Source organism: Daucus carota, chromosome 3 (assembly GCF_001625215.2).
Source record: "Daucus carota subsp. sativus chromosome 3, DH1 v3.0, whole genome shotgun sequence".
NCBI lineage: Eukaryota > Viridiplantae > Streptophyta > Magnoliopsida > Apiales > Apiaceae > Daucus > Daucus carota.
In genome coordinates, this window is record NC_030383.2 from 16,867,819 (window position 1) to 16,885,710 (window position 17,892).

At 36.8% G+C, this 17,892-nt stretch overlaps 3 protein-coding genes across 3 annotated transcripts; all 3 read left to right on the forward strand.

Moving 5' to 3' along the window:
- Positions 1 to 438: 438 nt before the first annotated feature.
- On the forward strand, positions 439 to 3,537 carry LOC135151400 (putative late blight resistance protein homolog R1B-16). Its single transcript, XM_064089838.1, has 3 exons — positions 439 to 2,613; positions 2,711 to 2,790; positions 3,419 to 3,537. The coding sequence occupies exons 1-3, from the start codon at positions 509 to 511 to the stop codon at positions 3,535 to 3,537; spliced, it is 2,304 nt and encodes a 767-aa protein (XP_063945908.1). The 5' UTR covers positions 439 to 508.
- Positions 3,538 to 5,292: 1,755 nt separating this feature from the next.
- LOC108212336 (putative late blight resistance protein homolog R1B-16) lies at positions 5,293 to 8,463 on the forward strand. The gene has a single exon (XM_017384065.2). The coding sequence runs from the start codon at positions 5,407 to 5,409 to the stop codon at positions 8,386 to 8,388; it is 2,982 nt and encodes a 993-aa protein (XP_017239554.1). The 5' UTR covers positions 5,293 to 5,406; the 3' UTR covers positions 8,389 to 8,463.
- A 376-nt stretch (positions 8,464 to 8,839) lies between these two features.
- On the forward strand, positions 8,840 to 12,176 carry LOC108212337 (putative late blight resistance protein homolog R1A-10). The gene is made up of 2 exons (XM_017384067.2): positions 8,840 to 11,259; positions 11,550 to 12,176. Exon 1 carries the CDS (start codon positions 8,840 to 8,842, stop codon positions 11,240 to 11,242), a length of 2,403 nt encoding a protein of 800 aa, XP_017239556.1. The 3' UTR covers positions 11,243 to 11,259; positions 11,550 to 12,176.
- Positions 12,177 to 17,892: the final 5,716 nt, after the last annotated feature.

The window sequence follows — 17,892 nt, forward strand, 5'->3', positions numbered from 1 at the left end:
TTCCCAGTTTTACTTCGACAAAAACAGATTTGAAGAAGCCCAAGTTGGATTGCAGGTGCAGGGTAGTATACTAGATATTAAATTTCTGTTTCACTGTTTGTCACTAGAAGTAAATAGGCTTTTTACATATCCTCACTGGCTTCTTATTGAAAGAGCTCAAATTTCCTTTTATTATCAAAAGCTGAGCTCCTTCTCCAGTGACTTGCAAAGCTTTACAGTCATAGATGAGGACTTTATACATGCGTTGGCAAGGGACAGAACTTTACATGTTCTTGTTAGTAGGATACTCGACTATAAAAGTGCGAGTACAAGCATTGAAATCTTAGATTTTAATGATCCTCCTGATCTCAACAGTGTTGGAGACAGACTAGCGAATCAGGTGGCTATGATTTATAAAACTTTTCAAGATTCCAGTAAGGCAGTAGAATGCAAGTCCCATGATTTCCCATCCCACTTTCACTTTGATAAAGACAAATATCTAGAGGAGGAAGTTTTCATAGGATTTGGAATGGAGGTTAATAAATTACTCCAACAACTTGTGTCTAACACAAAGAAACAACTTGAAGTGATCTCCATTGTAGGAATGGCTGGACTTGGTAAGACTACTTTAGCTAAAAGACTTTACAATGATCCTTATGTAGTATCTTACTTTTATGTTCAAGCATGGGCCACTTGTTCTCAAGTTTATCATAAGAGGGATCTTTTGCTTTCCATTTTAAGGTCAGTGACTAAAATCGCGGATTATGTTTGCAAAAAGAATGAAAATATGTTAGCCCATGACTTGTATTGTGCATTAAAAGGTCGGAGATACCTTATTGTAATTGATGATTTATGGAGCAATAAGGCATGGGATGATCTTAAGAGATGTTTCCCGGATGACAACAATGGGAGTAAAATTATGCTGACCACCCGGCTCAAGGACGTTGCTTTGCATGCACAATCTAAAGGGAGTCCACTTTCTTTGCGTTTTCTAACAGAAGAAGAAAGTCTTGATTTATTCAAGCAGAAAGCCTGCATAACCGGACCATTTTTTGAGTATTTGAATTTGACTGGAAAAAGTATTACAAGAAAATGTCGTGGTTTGCCTCTTGCAGTTGTTGTAATAGCTGGAATACTTAAAAACAATTTGGAGATGGACTGGTGGGCACAGGTAGAGAAAAGCATAAGTTCATACATTGTATCGCATGAAAATCAGTACATGAATACACTAGCATTAAGTTATAACTACCTTCCTCAACATTTGAGACCTTGTCTTCTCACATTTGGAGCATTCCCAGAAGATCATGAAATCCCAGTACACAAGTTAATTTGGATATGGATTGGAGAGGGATTCATACATCAGAATGGCACAAAAAAGATCTTAGAGGATATTGCAGAGGATTACTTGACAGATCTTATGTGGAGAAGTCTAGTTGTTGTAGGGAAGAAAGGGTCTAACGGAGCAATCAAAACATGTCGTATTCATGACCTGTTGCGTGATTTGTGCTTAAAAAAAGCAGAGGAAGATCATTTTCCGCCAAATATTTACAGGTACAACAAACATTGTTATTCATGTCCTCATTCTTCAACAAATCTTTCATCAGACTGTACTTGCTTATCTTCTAAAGTTTCCCAATCATTTTCCAAGGACCTATCAATGATATGTGATACCTCCAAACATATCCGATCTTTGGATATATCATCCATCGAATTATTTGTATTCCCAAGCGAAGTATTGCAACTAGTACACTTGAGGTACCTGGAACTTCGGTTTAGGTCTGGTAATCCTCCGGAATCTATATCTTGCCTTAGAGAACTCCAGACACTTATCATGTCATCCAGGATGAATATGGTTGTTCCAAATAATATGTGGAAGATAATAAACTTGAGGCATCTTTGCATTAAGTCAGGAGAAAACCTTGTGAAATCCTCTGATGTTGAAGAAGAACCCAGCTTATTGGAAAACTTGCAGACCATGTCACTAGTGAGTCCTACTAGGCCATTTCAACACATCTTAGCCAGGACTCCAAATTTAAAGAAGCTAGGTCTTTGTGGACAATTGACAACAAATAGTGGGGATTTACAATTTCCTGATCTTGGCCTTCTAATGCACCTCAAAGCATTAAAGTTGCTAAACACAATTCCTTTGTGCAAAGCCGGAAGACTGAGCGACTCAATCATATTCCCCAAAAGTCTTACAAGTCTTTCCCTCTCAAATACTTATCTGGATTGGAGTGAAGCTTGGGCCTTTGAAATGATACCTAACCTTGAAGTCCTCAAGTTGAAATTTCATGCCTTTGTCGGTAAAGACTGGGAAACAAGTTTGGGAGCATTCCCTCGTCTTAAATTTCTGAAACTTGATGAACTGGATATCGTGACTTGGACAGCTTCACGTGATCACTTTCCAGTTCTTCAGTGCTTACAGGTGCACCGATGCTCTAATCTGCTTATGATTCCAGAAGACTTTGGTAATATATGCACACTTGAGTGGATTGAGTTTAGTGAGTGTAGTGATGATGCAGCAAATTCTGCAACTTACATGCAGAAGGAGCAAGAGAAAAATGGTAACGATTTTCTTAAGATCCTTCACAACCCTGGAGAAACTTCCAGCTACACAAACACAGAATACAGCAGGTCAGGTTGCTGAATAATTTCAATGGTTTCTGGTTTATTTATGATAAAAATTTATGTAATTTATATTTTCGTGATATGGATGTTTTTGCAATCGCAGTTTGTTGATCAGGCGATCTTGTAAAGTTCTAGCACTATGTCTGTACTCTATGTTATCCCCTTTTGAACTTGACAATACAGGTGCTCTAAATTTATTTTCAGTTTCATAAGAGACTTGGATACGGAGCATTTAAACTTTCGCTATAAGCTGATGATGATGCTGAACCAACCGGAATGGCCTAATTAAAAAGCTTTCTGGATGATTTCTTGAACTTGTATGGACCTTCCTTCTAACGTTAGGTCATGCAGTTGCCTACATTACGGCAAACCAATGAAGATGCAGGTTAGCTTGATTTGAATAAAAAAAAGCTGCTACTCTCTACAGGCAAGTAACCAAAATTAGGTGTCTTGTTTAATCGTTTGTTAGGAAAAGTGAATAGGCTTGTTACATTTACCAACTGGCATACTGTACAAAGATCTCATTTCTTGTTATCATAACATGATGGGCTCCTAGCCTCCTACTTTACTTCCAGAGCTTTAGAATCGAAGATAGTAGGAGGTCCGCCACTAAAAAGAGGAACTTAGAAAAATTAGGGAGAGTTCGGTTGACAGAGATTACTTAGAGATTACTTAGTTTATTATTAGACAACAATCTTGTGGAATTATTTCATATGATTAAGTATCGATCTGATTTAGAATTGTGTTTCATCTTTTTGAACACTATTGCTAGTTCATTGTTTTTGTGTATTTTTTGTTGTTGTTATTTTAGAAAATATGGGAGAAGAGAACAACAATCACAACAACTATGACAACGGGAACAACAACGAAGAAGAGAATGTATTTGATTTACTAGCTCAGACTCCATCCGGACTTGTGATCAGCTACTGAAACCGAACATGATCTCTCATTTTAAACGCTTGAATCCGCCAACATTCAATGGGGCGTCTGATCAGGCCATAGTCGAGATGTGGATACCAGAGATGAAAAAAAAGCTTTCCTTGCTAATGGATCTCCTATCTCGTTTTATTTTAAGAAGTTCGAGTGCTTGTCGAATTTATCTCATTTGCATAGGATTACAGATGATCCAGATTTCAGAATTCTTGAGTATATATGATCTTGTTGGTAGGATATACACTTGAGCACATCATACTCGAATTTTGCATGTATAACCTGATGGGGATCCTCTATATTGAGGCTTTCATTGGTAAGGTTGTAAATTTATGTGGCAGCTGCAGTTTGAATTTGATTAAAATCGCGCTCAACTTCTAACGATTAATTGAATTTGATTAAAATCGCGCTCAACTTCTAACGATTAATTTATGGGGTACCTAGAAATGAAATGAATAGATGAGAAGGAAAAATTAAGAGACTTTTGGATCATGGTTAATGAGCTCGGTTAACGGATATCGGAACTTCAAATCGTGTTAGTGTTCGAATTAGTCATTTTATTGTATGAAATGGAACCTTTGGTGGGTAGATCTTCCATGCCTTTTGGGATAGTCATCTCCGTACCCTTTATTCCTATACCCCTTATTACCATTTCCGCTCCCCATTTTCATTTACCATCCAAACGACCCCTAAGAACATGCGACTTTAAAATGCTGATATTATAAAGTACCTAATCTAAATTATTTATACCATTTAAATTAAAGCCAGAAAGGCTACAGAGCATTCAGTTGCCAAATAAAAAACAGATAGAAGAGAAAGTAAGAATCGATCAGGCATTTGAATATTATGTATGTGAAGTGAGTTGAAGGGGTTGTATGGATCATGTCCGGTTAACGGAATCAGAATCTCAAACCTATGTATTTTTATGTTGATTATTAAATTTTATTATATTTTTCGGTGAATCATTCCCTTCACAGCTCATGATATACGCATTCTCATTCCCATTTCTATCCACAATTCAAATGCTCCATAAAGTTTTGTGTAAACCAGATTATCTTAATTCTTAACAATAGTTAAACAAATGAACATTAAAGAGATGTTTGAATCGTGAGTGAGTATCAAAATCGGAAATGAGAATTAAGGGTATGAACATAAGGGGTATTAAATTGGGTATTCAAGGGGAGTGTAACCCTCCAGGCATGGGTTTGAGGTTGCGATTCCTGTTAACCGGGTTCATTAACCATTAACCAAATGCCTACTAAGAGATTGTTTGGTTTTAACGAACAGGGCGTAACATACTATGCATTGCAGAAAGTGATATGAAGTATTCCCAGAGCCCAGAGGTGTATGAACTATAGATATTGTGTTTAATCAGATGCTACTACAACTGCACAGGCTTCTTAGTTTTCTTAACTCTAAAGGATTTTTTTTACATAGTATTGCTACTTTACTTGTGAAGTGTGATAATTGACATCTTTGTCATCTCTTGTTGGAAATTGTTTACATGAGGAATGACGACACTTACCACTTCATTTTCTTTATTTTGCAGACCTCCTTTCTTTTGTAAGAAACATTGTTGTTAATTTACTTCACCGACTTTTTTTTCTTCAGGTAAGACATGAATTTGTGCTTTCTCTGTTGCTTAAAAATCCTTTTTTTCTTCCAATGAACTAAGCTGTGATTACCTTCTCTACTTTAGCCTTTTCATGTTTGCAGAACTACTTTCTCTTCTTACTTCCTCTAATATTAAGAAACAATTCCCAGCAGTTAAATTTACGAAGTATCAGCCATTTGAATACGAGGAAAGCTGCTTGCTGCCCTCGTAATTAGGCTTCTTGGCTTCAATATATATCCTCCAGGCAATTTAAAATGGATATTTTGTTTCGTAGTATGATACAGGAAGTCAATAGCCTTCTTCGGTATCCATATTGGCTTCCTAAAGAAAGATCTCAGATTACTTATTATTCACAGCAGCTCAGGTCCTTGGTTAAAGAATTCCATAGATATCAAATCACAGATCAGGGTCATATATCTGAGTTATTAATCGATCCAACACTACACATTCTTGTTACCAGGATACTTGAGTATAAGAATGTGACAAGGCTTGAGTTTTTCAAATTTGAGGATCCTCCTAATCTCGCCCATGTTGGGGATCGACTAGCATTTGAAGTGACTCATATTTATGAAGCCTCCAAGCAAGATTCCACAAAAAGAGAAAAAGAGAATTCTGATTCCAAACACTTCTCTACCCGGTTTCTCTCTAACTCTGATCATAACAGAGGGAGCACTAAGGCATGTAAATCAAAAATGGATGTTCTGTTTGATCGATTGTTTGAACAGGTGAATAAGCTTCTTAGATATGATGATTGGCTTCCTTTTGAAAGATGTCAGATTTCTTTTTATTCTGAAAAGCTCAAGTACTTCTCTGAAGCATTTGCAACCTTTACAATTACAGATGAGAACTTTAGATTTCAGTTAACTGAAAGTGTAGAATTAAGTACTGCTATTAGAAGCATACTTTTTTCTAAGTATGTGACAAGCTCTGATCCTCCTGATCTGACCCGTGTTGGAGACCAACTAGCACTGGAAGTGGCTGGGATTTATAAAGCCTCCAACCGAATTGTTAGGAAGACGGAAGAATGGGATCCCCCAGACTTCAGTTCCCACTTTTACTTCGAAAAGAAGTATATTCAAGAGGTCGAAGCTTTTGTTGGATTCCAAGCTGAGGCAAGTGATTTACTCCAGCAACTTGTCTCTATTACTAAGAAGCAGCTTCAAGTTATCTGCATTGTAGGGATGGCAGGACTTGGTAAGACTACTTTAGCTGAAAGACTATATAATGATCCTTATGTTGTTTCATACTTCTATGCTCGTGCATGGATCACTTGTTCTCAAGTATATAATAAGAGGGATTTGTTGCTTACACTTGTAAGCTCAGTTGTTGAGATTACTGATGATGTTTCTATGATGGATGACAACATGTTAGCCCATGCCTTGTACCGTGCTTTAAAGGGTCGGAGATACCTTATTGTGATTGATGATATATGGAGTAAAGAGGCATGGGATGATTTTCAGATATCTTTTCCTAATGACATCAACGGGAGTAAGATTTTGCTGACCACCCGGATCAAAGATGTTGCTGTGCATGCACAACCTAAAGGGAATCCACATTGTTTGCGTTTTCTAACGGAAGAGGAAAGTTTTGATTTGTTTAAAAAGAAAGCCTTCATAATGGGATATTACTCTGGACAAATGTATTCGATTGGAAAGAGTATTGCAAGAAAGTGTCGCGAATTGCCTCTTGCAATTGTTGTAATTGCGGGACTTCTGAAAACCAATCTGCAAATGAGTTGGTGGGCGCAGGTTGATGAAGCTGTAAGTTCATACATCTTAACTGATGAAAATCAATACATAGATACACTAGCATTGAGTTATCACCACCTCCCTCAACACTTGAGACCTTGTTTTCTCTCTTTTGGAGCATTCCCAGAAGATCACGACATCCCAGTATGTAAGTTGACTTGGTTATGGATTGCAGAGGGTTTCATACAGCAGGATGGAACAGAAAAGAGCTTGGAGGACGTAGCAGAGGATTACTTGATGAATCTCATAGGAAGAAGCTTGGTGGTTGTTGGAAAAAAAAGGTCTAATGGAGCAATTAAAATGTGCCGTATTCATGACCTCTTGCGTGACTTGGGCCTAAAAAAAGCTGAGGAAGAAAATTTTTCACCAGATATATACTGGTACAATAAACATACCTATTCATGTCCTCATTCTCTAGACGACTCTTCTACGAAACCCCAACTTTTTCTCAGCACTAATGTCCTTAATATTCCATCAAACCCTTGTTGCTCTTGTTGGGAAGTCTCCAACTCATCTGTTAAGGATGTATTAGTTATATGGGATACCTCCAAACTTATCAGGGTTTTGGATATATCATCCATAGAATTGTTGGCATTTCCATGTGAATTATTGCAACTAGTACAGTTGAGGTACTTGGAACTTCGGTTTAGGTCAGGTAACCCTCCTGAATCTGTGTCCAACCTTAGGGAACTCCAAACACTTGTCATGTCATCAAGGACAAATATGATTGTTCCAAAGAATATTTGGAAAATAACAACGTTGAGGCATCTTTGCATCAAAACAGGGGAAAATCATGTGAGTATCTCTGATGTGGAAGAGGAAGCTATATTAATGGAAAACTTATACACCATGTCACTAGTAAGCCCAACTAGGCCATGTCAAGATATATTGGCCAGGACTCGTAATCTGAAGAAGCTGGGTCTTTGTGGACCATTGACAACTAAGAGTGGTGAGATGAAATTTCCTGATATATGTCATTTAAAGCACCTCAAAACATTGAAGTTGCTAAACACAACTGCTTTGTGCAAAGCAGGAAGATTAAGTGATTCAATTATATTCCCTGAAACTCTTAAAAGTCTTACTGTGTCAAATACTTATTTGGATTGGAAGGAAGCTTGGATCTTTGAAATGATACCTAACCTTGAAGTTCTCAAGTTAAAATTTCATGCCTTTGTTGGTAGAGACTGGGAAACAAGTACGGAAGCATTTCCTCGTCTCAAACTTCTGAAACTTGATGAATTGAATATTCTGACTTGGACAGCTTCTCGTAATCACTTTCCAGAGCTTCAGCGCTTGCAGATTTGTCGATGTCCTTACCTAATGGAGATTCCAGAAGACTTTGGTAACATATGGACGCTTGAGTGGATTGAGTTAAGTGGCTGCAGTGAAGCTGCAACCAGTTCTGCAAGAAATATTCAGAGAGAGCAAGAGAGCTATGGCAATGATTGGCTCAAGTTCCTTCTAAACCCCGCGCTAGCTCCTAGCTAAACAGATATATATTCCTCATTTCACAAAGTTAATTTTAATTTTAATTTTGAATTATGTACTCGAAATGGTAATTTAGCATGGAACTTATTCTTGATTACTTTTTTAATCATGCAAATTACATGCCTTATTACTACTGGCATCTGAGGACTTTTTGGAGTACAGGATAAAACACAAAAAAACATGTGGTCTTAAATTTGCAAAGACAGAAGAAAAGTCTGATGTACTTAACTAGTAAGATTGAATGTTTATAAATGCTACTCACTACAAGCAGGTAATCAGAGATGAATAAGTTGTTTGATCGTTTGTTAGGAGAAGTGAACAGGCTACTTACATTTACTAAGTGGCATCCTTTACAAAGAAACCAAATTTCTTTTTACCACCAAGTGCTCAGCTCCTATATTGAAGAATTCCAAACCTTTACAATCAGAAATGAGAATTCTCTGACTTTCATATGTCAAATGATACAACACTTAATCTTCTTGTTAGTGATCTACTTTCATATGTCAGAACAAGCGTCGATGTTGCAGATTACTCAGATCTTAGTCTCTTAGTTGTTGGAGACCGACTGGCCTCTGAAGTGGCTCAAATTTATAAAGCCTCCATGCAAGACTATGATTTCCGGGACATCACTTCTAAGTTTTACTTCGACAGAAAGAAATTTGAAGAAGAACCCGAGTACGCTGAATCTTCCAGTGATCTTCCGGACTCAGAATTCAAGAGGGAAGTTTTTGTTGGATACCAAGCAGAGGCAAGTAGTTTGCTCCAACAACTTGTGTCTATCACTAAGAAGAGGCTTCAAGTAATCTCTATTGTAGGAATGGCCGGACTTGGTAAGACTACTTTAGCTCGAAGACTTTATAATGATCCTTATGTCGTTTCTTACTTTTATGTTCGAGCATGGGTCACTTGTTCTCAGATCTATCATAAGAGGAATTTATTGCTTGGCATTTTAAGGTCAGTTGCTGAGGTTACTGATGATGTTTATCAGATGGATGATAATATGTTAGCCCATCACTTATATCGAGCTTTGATGGGCCGGAGATATCTTATTGTAATTGATGATATATGGAGCAGGGAGGCTTGGGATGATTTCAAAAATTGTTTTCCAGATGACAAGAACGGGAGTAGAATTATGCTCACCACTCGGCTCAAAGTAATTGCTTCGCATGCACAATCTGATGGGGATCCACTTTGTTTGCGTTTCCTAACAGAAGATGAAAGTTTTGAATTGTTTAGAAGGAAAACTTTCATTAGGGGAGCTTACTTCAGTGATTTGAGTTCGATTGGACATGGTATTACAAAAAAATGTCATGGTTTGCCTCTGGCAATTGTTGTCATTGCTGGACTACTCAAAGATAATTTGGACAGGGACTGGTGGATCCATGTTGCGAAAAGTGTTAGATCTTACATTGTAACTGATGAAAATCAATACATCGAAACACTAGCATTGAGTTATAACCACCTGCCCCAACACTTAAGACCTTGTTTCCTCTCTTTCGGGGCATTCCCAGAAGATTATGGAATCTCAGTACGTAAGTTGATTTATTTATGGATTGCGGAGGGATTCATACATCTGGATGGCACACAAAAGACCTTGGAGGATGTTGCAGAGGATCACTTGACAGATCTTATAAGCAGAAGTCTGGTTGTTGTAGGTAAGAAAGGGTCAAATGGTGCAATGAAAACATGTTATATTCATGACCTCTTGCGTGAGTTGTGTGTAAGAAAAGCCAAGGAGGAGAATTTTTCCTTAAATATCTCCAACTACAATAAACATTCTTATCCATGTTCTCATTCTTCGAACGATCCCTGTAGAGAATCACAACTTCTGCTCAGCCCAAATGTCCCTGGGATTCCATCAATATGTCTTTGCTATTCTACTGAATTATCTGTGAAATTTTTTGATGGTGTATCAATTGTATGGGAAACCTCCAAAGTCATCAGGGCCTTGGATTTATCATCCTTAAAATTTTCTGTATTTCCCATTGCATTAGTTCAACTAGTACACTTGAGGTACTTGGAACTTCGCTTTAGAACTGGTAACCTTCCTGAATCTATATGCCGCCTCCAAGAACTTCAAACACTCATCATGACATCACGGATGAATATGGTCGTTCCAAAGTATATTTGGAAAATGATAAACTTGAGGCATCTTTGTATCAAAACAGGGGAAAATCCAATAGATTTCTCCAATGTCGAAGAAGAACCTAGTTTCCTGGAAAACCTGCAGAGCTTGTCACTAGTTAGCCCTGCTAGCCCATGTCAACATATCTTAGCCAAAACTAAAAATTTGCGGAAACTAGGCCTTTGTGGAACATTGACAACAAGAAGTGGAGAGTTCAAGTGTCCTGATCTAGGCCTTTTGATGCACCTAGAAACATTAAAGTTGTTAAACACAACTCCTTTCTGCAAAGCCGGAAGACTTAGCAATTCAATTGCCTTCCCTGGAAGTCTTAAAAAACTTACAGTGTCAAATACTTATTTGGACTGGAAAGAAGCTTGGGTCTTCGAAGTGATGCCTAACCTTGAAGTTCTCAAGTTGAAATCTCATGCCTTTTTCGGTGATTGCTGGGAACCAAGCCCTGAAGCATTTCCTTGTCTCAAATTTCTAAAACTTGAGGAATTAGATATTGTGACTTGGACAGCTTCTCGGAATCACTTTCCTGTGCTTGAGCACTTACAGGTGATTGGATGCCTACTTCTGATGGAGATCCCCGAAGACTTTGGTAATATATGCACGCTTGAGTGGATTGAAGTAAGCGGGTGTAGTAATGCTGTAACAAGCTCTGTAAGAGAAATCCAAAAAGAGCAAAAAAGCTATGGAAACGATTTGCTTCATATCCGGATCAGATGAACAAATATGCAGATCAGGTAACTCAATATTATTATCAAGTCCAGTAGTAATTGATTTTAACTTTTGTTCGTAAAATTGTTTGAGCAAACTGGGCATGGTCAACTATTACATTAAATTTGTATTGTAATAAGATAATTATTACTCTCATCCATGAAACATAATTAGTAGTATGTTACATTTTGCACGAGCTGCATCGTTTTTCTGCTGATCCGATGCTAAATAACACGATTCTATAAATTTGCAAGATTATTAAAGTTGTATAGCCATTGTCATACAAAATCTTAGTAATGTTTTTATTTGGAATCAGAATTATTTTGAATGAGGTGGAGTGGATTTTGCTCTTTGGGGCTTGGATGTCGATATGATGAACATAAATTACTCAGCTCGATAGGATTGATCCTTCTACTGGCAAAATTCTGGTCATTGCCATCATCAAGGCAGGTCAAATCAGTTTAAATTTCCCTCAAGCAAAGAAAATTTTAAATCTTTCTCAATGCTGAAAGTCAGTACATGTGCTGCCGAGTCTTGTGTTTGCAGAGAAGGGTTTGTTTCTGGCTTCAGCCAGTGTGGAGTTTACATGGGTGTAGGGAAGTTGTTAAGAGTGTAGTTTTGTTGCTGGTGCCTCAGTTATATTTACAATGACAAGGAGAATAACCTTGGGCCAAGAAGAAGAAGATAAAAATATGTGATAATTTCAGTACTAGCACTATAATGAATAATGCCACTGATATATAATCAAATCCATTTTCAGATATTTGGAACATAAATTGATTTTTAGAAGTTGATTGAAAAGCTAGTGCCAAAGATAACTCGGAATTTTAGTTGTCGCCTTTGTCTGAATTATAGGTTCTGGGGAGCATAAGGTAGCAGGGAGTAAATTTGAGAAATATAACCTGCAATTGCTGGAAGTATACAAAGTGTGAATAGCTAAGATAAGGTGTAAAAATTGCTATATTGTTTGTAAAAGATAATGTAATATTAGCTGTATGTCATTCCCACAATCATGTCTATTGATTGTTTTGTCAAATAAACTTTGCACTTGACTCTTTTGATTGTTTGCCTCTTGCAATTGTTGTAATAGTTGGGCTACTTAAAAACAACTTCGAAATAGAAATAGATTGTTGGGCACGGGCTGAGGATAGTAGTTCAGCTATTCAGGTCCTCGATATTTAACAAATACTCCTAAAAAATTCAAAGTGGGTGTTTGGCAACCCATTATAAGCCGGACTTCTCGGCTTATAAGTTAGAAGCACTTATTCGTACCGTTTGTGTAAAAAGTCAAGAAGCACTTATAAAAAGCTAGGAATGCTAGCTTTTGTTTCAGGACTTCTACTTATTTCCCAAACACTTTGATCACTTATAAGTCTTATCTTGCTTCTAACTTCTACTCCGCTTATTTATTTTAAGCAATAAGCACTTATTTTAAGCTCACCCAAACGGCCCCAAAATTTTCTTCAGCACCAATCATGGCCCTGCTATTACATCGACTCCCAACCCAATTTCAAGGATATATCAACTGTATGGGATACCTCCACACTCATTAGGGTTTTGGATATATCATCCATAGAATTGTTCGTATTTATACTGCAACTAGTACACTTGAGGTACTCAGAACTTTGATTTAGGTCAGGCAACCCTCCAGAAAAACTACAAGAAAACAGTCAATAGACATCGGTTTTTAACCGATGTCTATGTTCTTTCAGGACCGATGTCTTTGTCGGTGATGTCTATATATAGACATCGGTCAAAAACCGATGTCTGAAATATATTTAGACATCACCCCTACCATTTTTCATGATGTCCATGCAACCATTATTTACAAAACATGTTGAGAGGTAAATGAGTTTATAATCAAATTAGTCTTACGACATGATATTAAACATATAAGGAGCCTTGTATTTTTCCACATAGACATCAAAACCTTTCCTGAGTGTGATGTCAAAGTGAGGTTTAGACATCTTTTAACATTTTTGATGATGTCCATGCAGCCATTATTTACAAAACATGTTGATAGGTAAATTAGTTTATAATCAAATAGTCTTACTACATGATATTAAACATATAAGGAGCCATGTATTTTTCCACATAGACATCAGAACCTTTCCTGAGTGTGATGTCAAAGTGAGGTTTAGACATCTTTTAACATTTTTGATGATGTCCATGCAGCCATTATTTACAAAACATGTTGATAGGTTAATTAGTTTATAATCAAATTAGTCTTACTACATGATATTAAACATACAAGGAGCCATGTATTTTGCCACATAGACATCGAAACATGTCCTGAGTGTGATGTGAATATGAAGTTTAGACATCGGTTTTTACAGTATAAAAATGATGTCTTTTATGTTTTTAACATCGAAATATAACCGATGTCTTAAATTTCTTCAACATCTATTGTTGAAATATATTTGATGTCTTTTAAGTTTTTAACATCGTTGTTTGAAATATATTTGATGTCTTATATTGTTCTTTAACATTTGTTTAAAATATAAGTGATGTCTTACATTGCATAAACAAAAAATAAAACTTGCCAAAAAACAATAACCAACCATATATATATATATATATATCCAACAAAACCAACCATTCAATAACCAACCAGCAATATCTCCAATCAGCAATATCCAACCAGCAATATCCAACTTAGTCCAAAATGACAACTTATCCCCAAAAGCAAACCACATACTTACTAGCTAGCAATTCAATCCATCCGGAAACTCATACCAAAACACTAGCTAGCTACCATACAAAATGACCATACCAGAACACTAGCTACTTATCCAGTACAACCAAACAAAATGACCATATATACCAAACTGTCCAACTAGTCCACTACATTAGCAGTTTACCACAAATTAAAGATCAGAATATGCAAAGTCATCAGACGTGATCTTGGATGAAGTGGAGTGCCTCAAGACGTATTTCATTTAGCTCGTCCTCAGTGTAAGAAGCTCGAGACTTGGGCAACCACTACAATAAGGTACAAGCAAAATCAATAAATTACAAAAAGAAAGTATAGAAAGTATACAAGACACATAGCAGATAAGGTAGCATAAAATAATACCTTTTTAGCAAATGTCAATTTTGTGTCATTGATTATCTCTTTCATATACCGCATTACTACATAGGCGCACTCATGGCCACCAGGTTGCTTGGGAGATCCCTATCCCGTAAATTGAAGAAACATTAGACATGTTATATAAATAAGCAATATATATCAACTATAACTATGTACTCAAAATTCAGTATAATAGTACTTACACTGAGAAACTTTGCCTTGCCTATCTTGTTGCCGCCCCTACCAGTTTCTACATTAAATTTTTTCAATGCCCTGCATATAAACATAAATTGTGATTAAATTGTCAGAAGATTTTATTTTTTTAGTTTCCCATCAATCTCAGTTCAATACTCTGTACTTGCATTTTTGAATAATAAATCATGTGCAAAATAAATCATGCGCAAAATATATATTTTACCTTGCTAATGCATTCCTCCAGTTCTGGAAACTGTGTCGGGTGAGGGAGTGGATTCAAAATATATATTTCGCCTTCCCAAATAATGGACAAAATCCAATGCATGCTGTTCACAAAAAACAGACCAGGCCAAGATAGTTTTGGCACATAATATATAAGTCTTTGTATTTTTGTCATTTAAAAAATTGAAATTTTGAAGAGAACATAACTTACTTCTTATTATGCGGCAAAAAGAATAGTCGATCTGGGTTACCCTCTCTAAACCGATTGAGAATGTAATCTTCAAATTCAGAATTTACGAAAAATGAGCTTGCTGGATCAACAAAAGCAAAAGTTTCCACAAGTTCCAGGTGCTCACTGATCTCAGCATGCAAGTGCCTACCGAAAAAGTACACACACAAATAAATAAACTAGCCGAGACAATTGATAAATTACTGACACTGCTCACATTCATGTCATATTGAATAAAGGAACTTATGCCATGTACGAGGCAATTACAGCTTGCCCAAGCATTTTATACTCCAACAACGACACAACATTCTCATGCAGCACATATATTATCTTTTGAACGCCAAACACCTCTTTCTCGCATTTAATCTTAATCGAGACCCCTGTTGTTTTCATCCAAGTTGCTGCATGTTTGTACAATAAATTAAAGCCCTTTGGGACTTTTGCACTTGGCTTTACTCGATTGAATTGTGCCTTCAATTTTTCCAACTCATCATTCTTGCGGGTTTTTTCTGCACTTGCTCGAGACCTTTCTTTTCTCTGGATCTGGAGACAATAAAGCAGAAAAAATATGAAGTAGACATTATAATAGCATAATATCCTCAAATGAAAATTTTAAATTTAAATTCTCACCACAGCAGTTGTGTAGGATATTAACTCGTCAGGCCATGCGAAAAAACAGCCAAGTGCATCGCGAATTGTCACCAAATCACCACCTATCTCAGGGGGGAGCACCGCATCTGGTTGTATCAGGCCATCAACAGAGACACATTGGTGTCCATCTGGTATAGTAACTCCATGCATTGAATTACTCAAATTATCCTCGCGAGGATACATCATACCAAATGCAACTTTATTCTCTATCGTCTCGATGGATAGCTCACAAGATCTCAGGCCCTACAATATTTAAATGACCAAATGAAAATCATAGAAGTATCCAAAAAAAAAAAACTGAAATGTATGAAATTAGATTAATTTACCGAATCTTGAGGAGGTGAAGGCCTACGGGGGGCATCTGTAATAACGCATTCTTCATCATCAACTTTTTCAGGTGCCGAATGTGTCTTTTCCATCATTTCATTGTCAAGGTCCTTAGCTGCAGCAGGCTTATCTAGCTCCTCTTGGGGCATTGCTTTTTCAGACCACATTGGGGAATTAAGAGTACTTCCAGAATTCATAATCATCGTCTTCAATAGAGCAATCTCTGCCTCAAGAGCACTTGTTTTTTTCTCAAACTGTTCATCCCTTTGCCGATCACGGGCCATCAACTCGGCCTTTGTGATTCGAATTTTATTCGGCAAATTAAAATATCTTTTTGGAGTGACGTATCCTCCAACTGCCCTAACCCTGCCAGAATGTTCATTACTCCCTAAAGCTGTGGTCAACACATCTTCACCACATTCGAATTGTATTTCACCCTTCACCTTTTTTTCCAACAATTCATCCTGTTGACATGAAATTTATGAGAAAACCGGAAATAATCTTATCGTATAAAATAGGCAATTATTCATAACTTTTAATATTATAAGAGACTTACAATCTTATCGCATACAGTTGACAAATCTTTCTCGACCACTTTGACTTCTTGGCCATTTCTTCTTTTACGAGCTTTTTTCCAAAATATTGCCCTATCTGGTTCTTCTCCCGGCTCTAGCCTTCCTTTTTTTATCTATTAAAAGTACAACAATATTAAAACAAAACTTACTCACACATTTAAGTTATTTTTAGACATTTTAATAATTTTTAGACATTTACTTTTGGAATAAATTTAGACATCTAGACAGTTATATTCAGCAATAATAGCAATTATTTTTAGAATCAGACACAATTAAAATCAAACTTACTTCATCCTCTTTTAAACCGATGTAACCTTTTCTCGACAATCGGTGATGATACTTTCTCTTAGAGGTTATTTCGCTCTGTGTTTGATGAATATCCTAAACAAAAGAATATAAAAGAACATGTCATACAATCCAGTTACTATAAAATCAACAAATGACAGAATTATATGAAACTGAACCATACCATCCACTTAGGATCAGTCCTCTGTTTCACAAACCTTCTCCAGGTTGACTTACTAACATAGCCATAGCCCCTTGGGGGCTTACTCAGTTTCTTCTTGTCTCCAAGAAAAGGCATCACATATTTCCTCGTCAAATCAGCCTTAAATTGTCGCCATTTGGTGCCGGCTGACTTTAGGACCAGATGCTGAGTATATGATTTTACTTTGAAGGTAGACTGAAAAACACACAAGGTAACATATATTAGGAAAATTGTTCAGTTATATTAATTTCTAAATAGACAGTTTCTTGGAAAATTCTTCAAGTACCTGAAGATCTAGCCACAGCTTGGATTTTAATTCAGGATCGACAGTTGGCCAAGAAGGAATGTCGATTGGAATTGTAGTCCTTGCCAACATACCAATATAGGACTGCAAACGGGCCCTAGTTTCCCCACATGGAATTCCCCATTCATTGGTTGTCACTTTAAACTTTTTCCCTTTAGCTTTCTTGACTATCACTTTGTACATTGCACAGACACCGCGCTTCCCACCCGACTTTCTTGTAGCTGTGTCAGTTGGTTGTTCATTGTCGGCTGGTTGAGGTTCTGAGTTGGCTGGTTGATTTTCTGCCTCAATAGCCAGCTGTGCAGTGCCTTCACTACTTACTTTCTTACTTCCTCCCTTTTTTGATTTCTTTTGCTTAGGTGCCATTCTCTCGTCTTGCTTTGATCTGAAAAAAACTTAACATATCTGACCAATTAGAACAAGTACAAATAATCATGAAAAATATGCAAAATGTTACAAAACAAATCATGGAAAATATGCAAAATGCTACAAAGTAATCATGGAAAAATATGCAAACTGCTACAAAATAATCATTGATACACTTGCAAAATATGCAAAATTCTACAAAATAATCATTGATACACTTGCAAATTTTTCAA

Bases quoted from the DNA above. Each gene is read 5' to 3' on its own strand.
- LOC135151400 (XM_064089838.1), top strand. From the start codon at position 509: ATGGAGGTTAATAAATTACTCCAACAACTTGTGTCTAACACAAAGAAA. The intron at 2,614-2,710 runs GTCAGGTTGCTG...TTGCAATCGCAG, and splicing joins ACAAACACAGAATACAGCAG to TTTGTTGATCAGGCGATCTT. The intron at 2,791-3,418 runs GTGCTCTAAATT...TTGTTATTTTAG, and splicing joins TTTTGAACTTGACAATACAG to AAAATATGGGAGAAGAGAAC.
- LOC108212336 (XM_017384065.2), top strand. From the start codon at position 5,407: ATGGATATTTTGTTTCGTAGTATGATACAGGAAGTCAATAGCCTTCTT.
- LOC108212337 (XM_017384067.2), top strand. From the start codon at position 8,840: ATGTCAAATGATACAACACTTAATCTTCTTGTTAGTGATCTACTTTCA.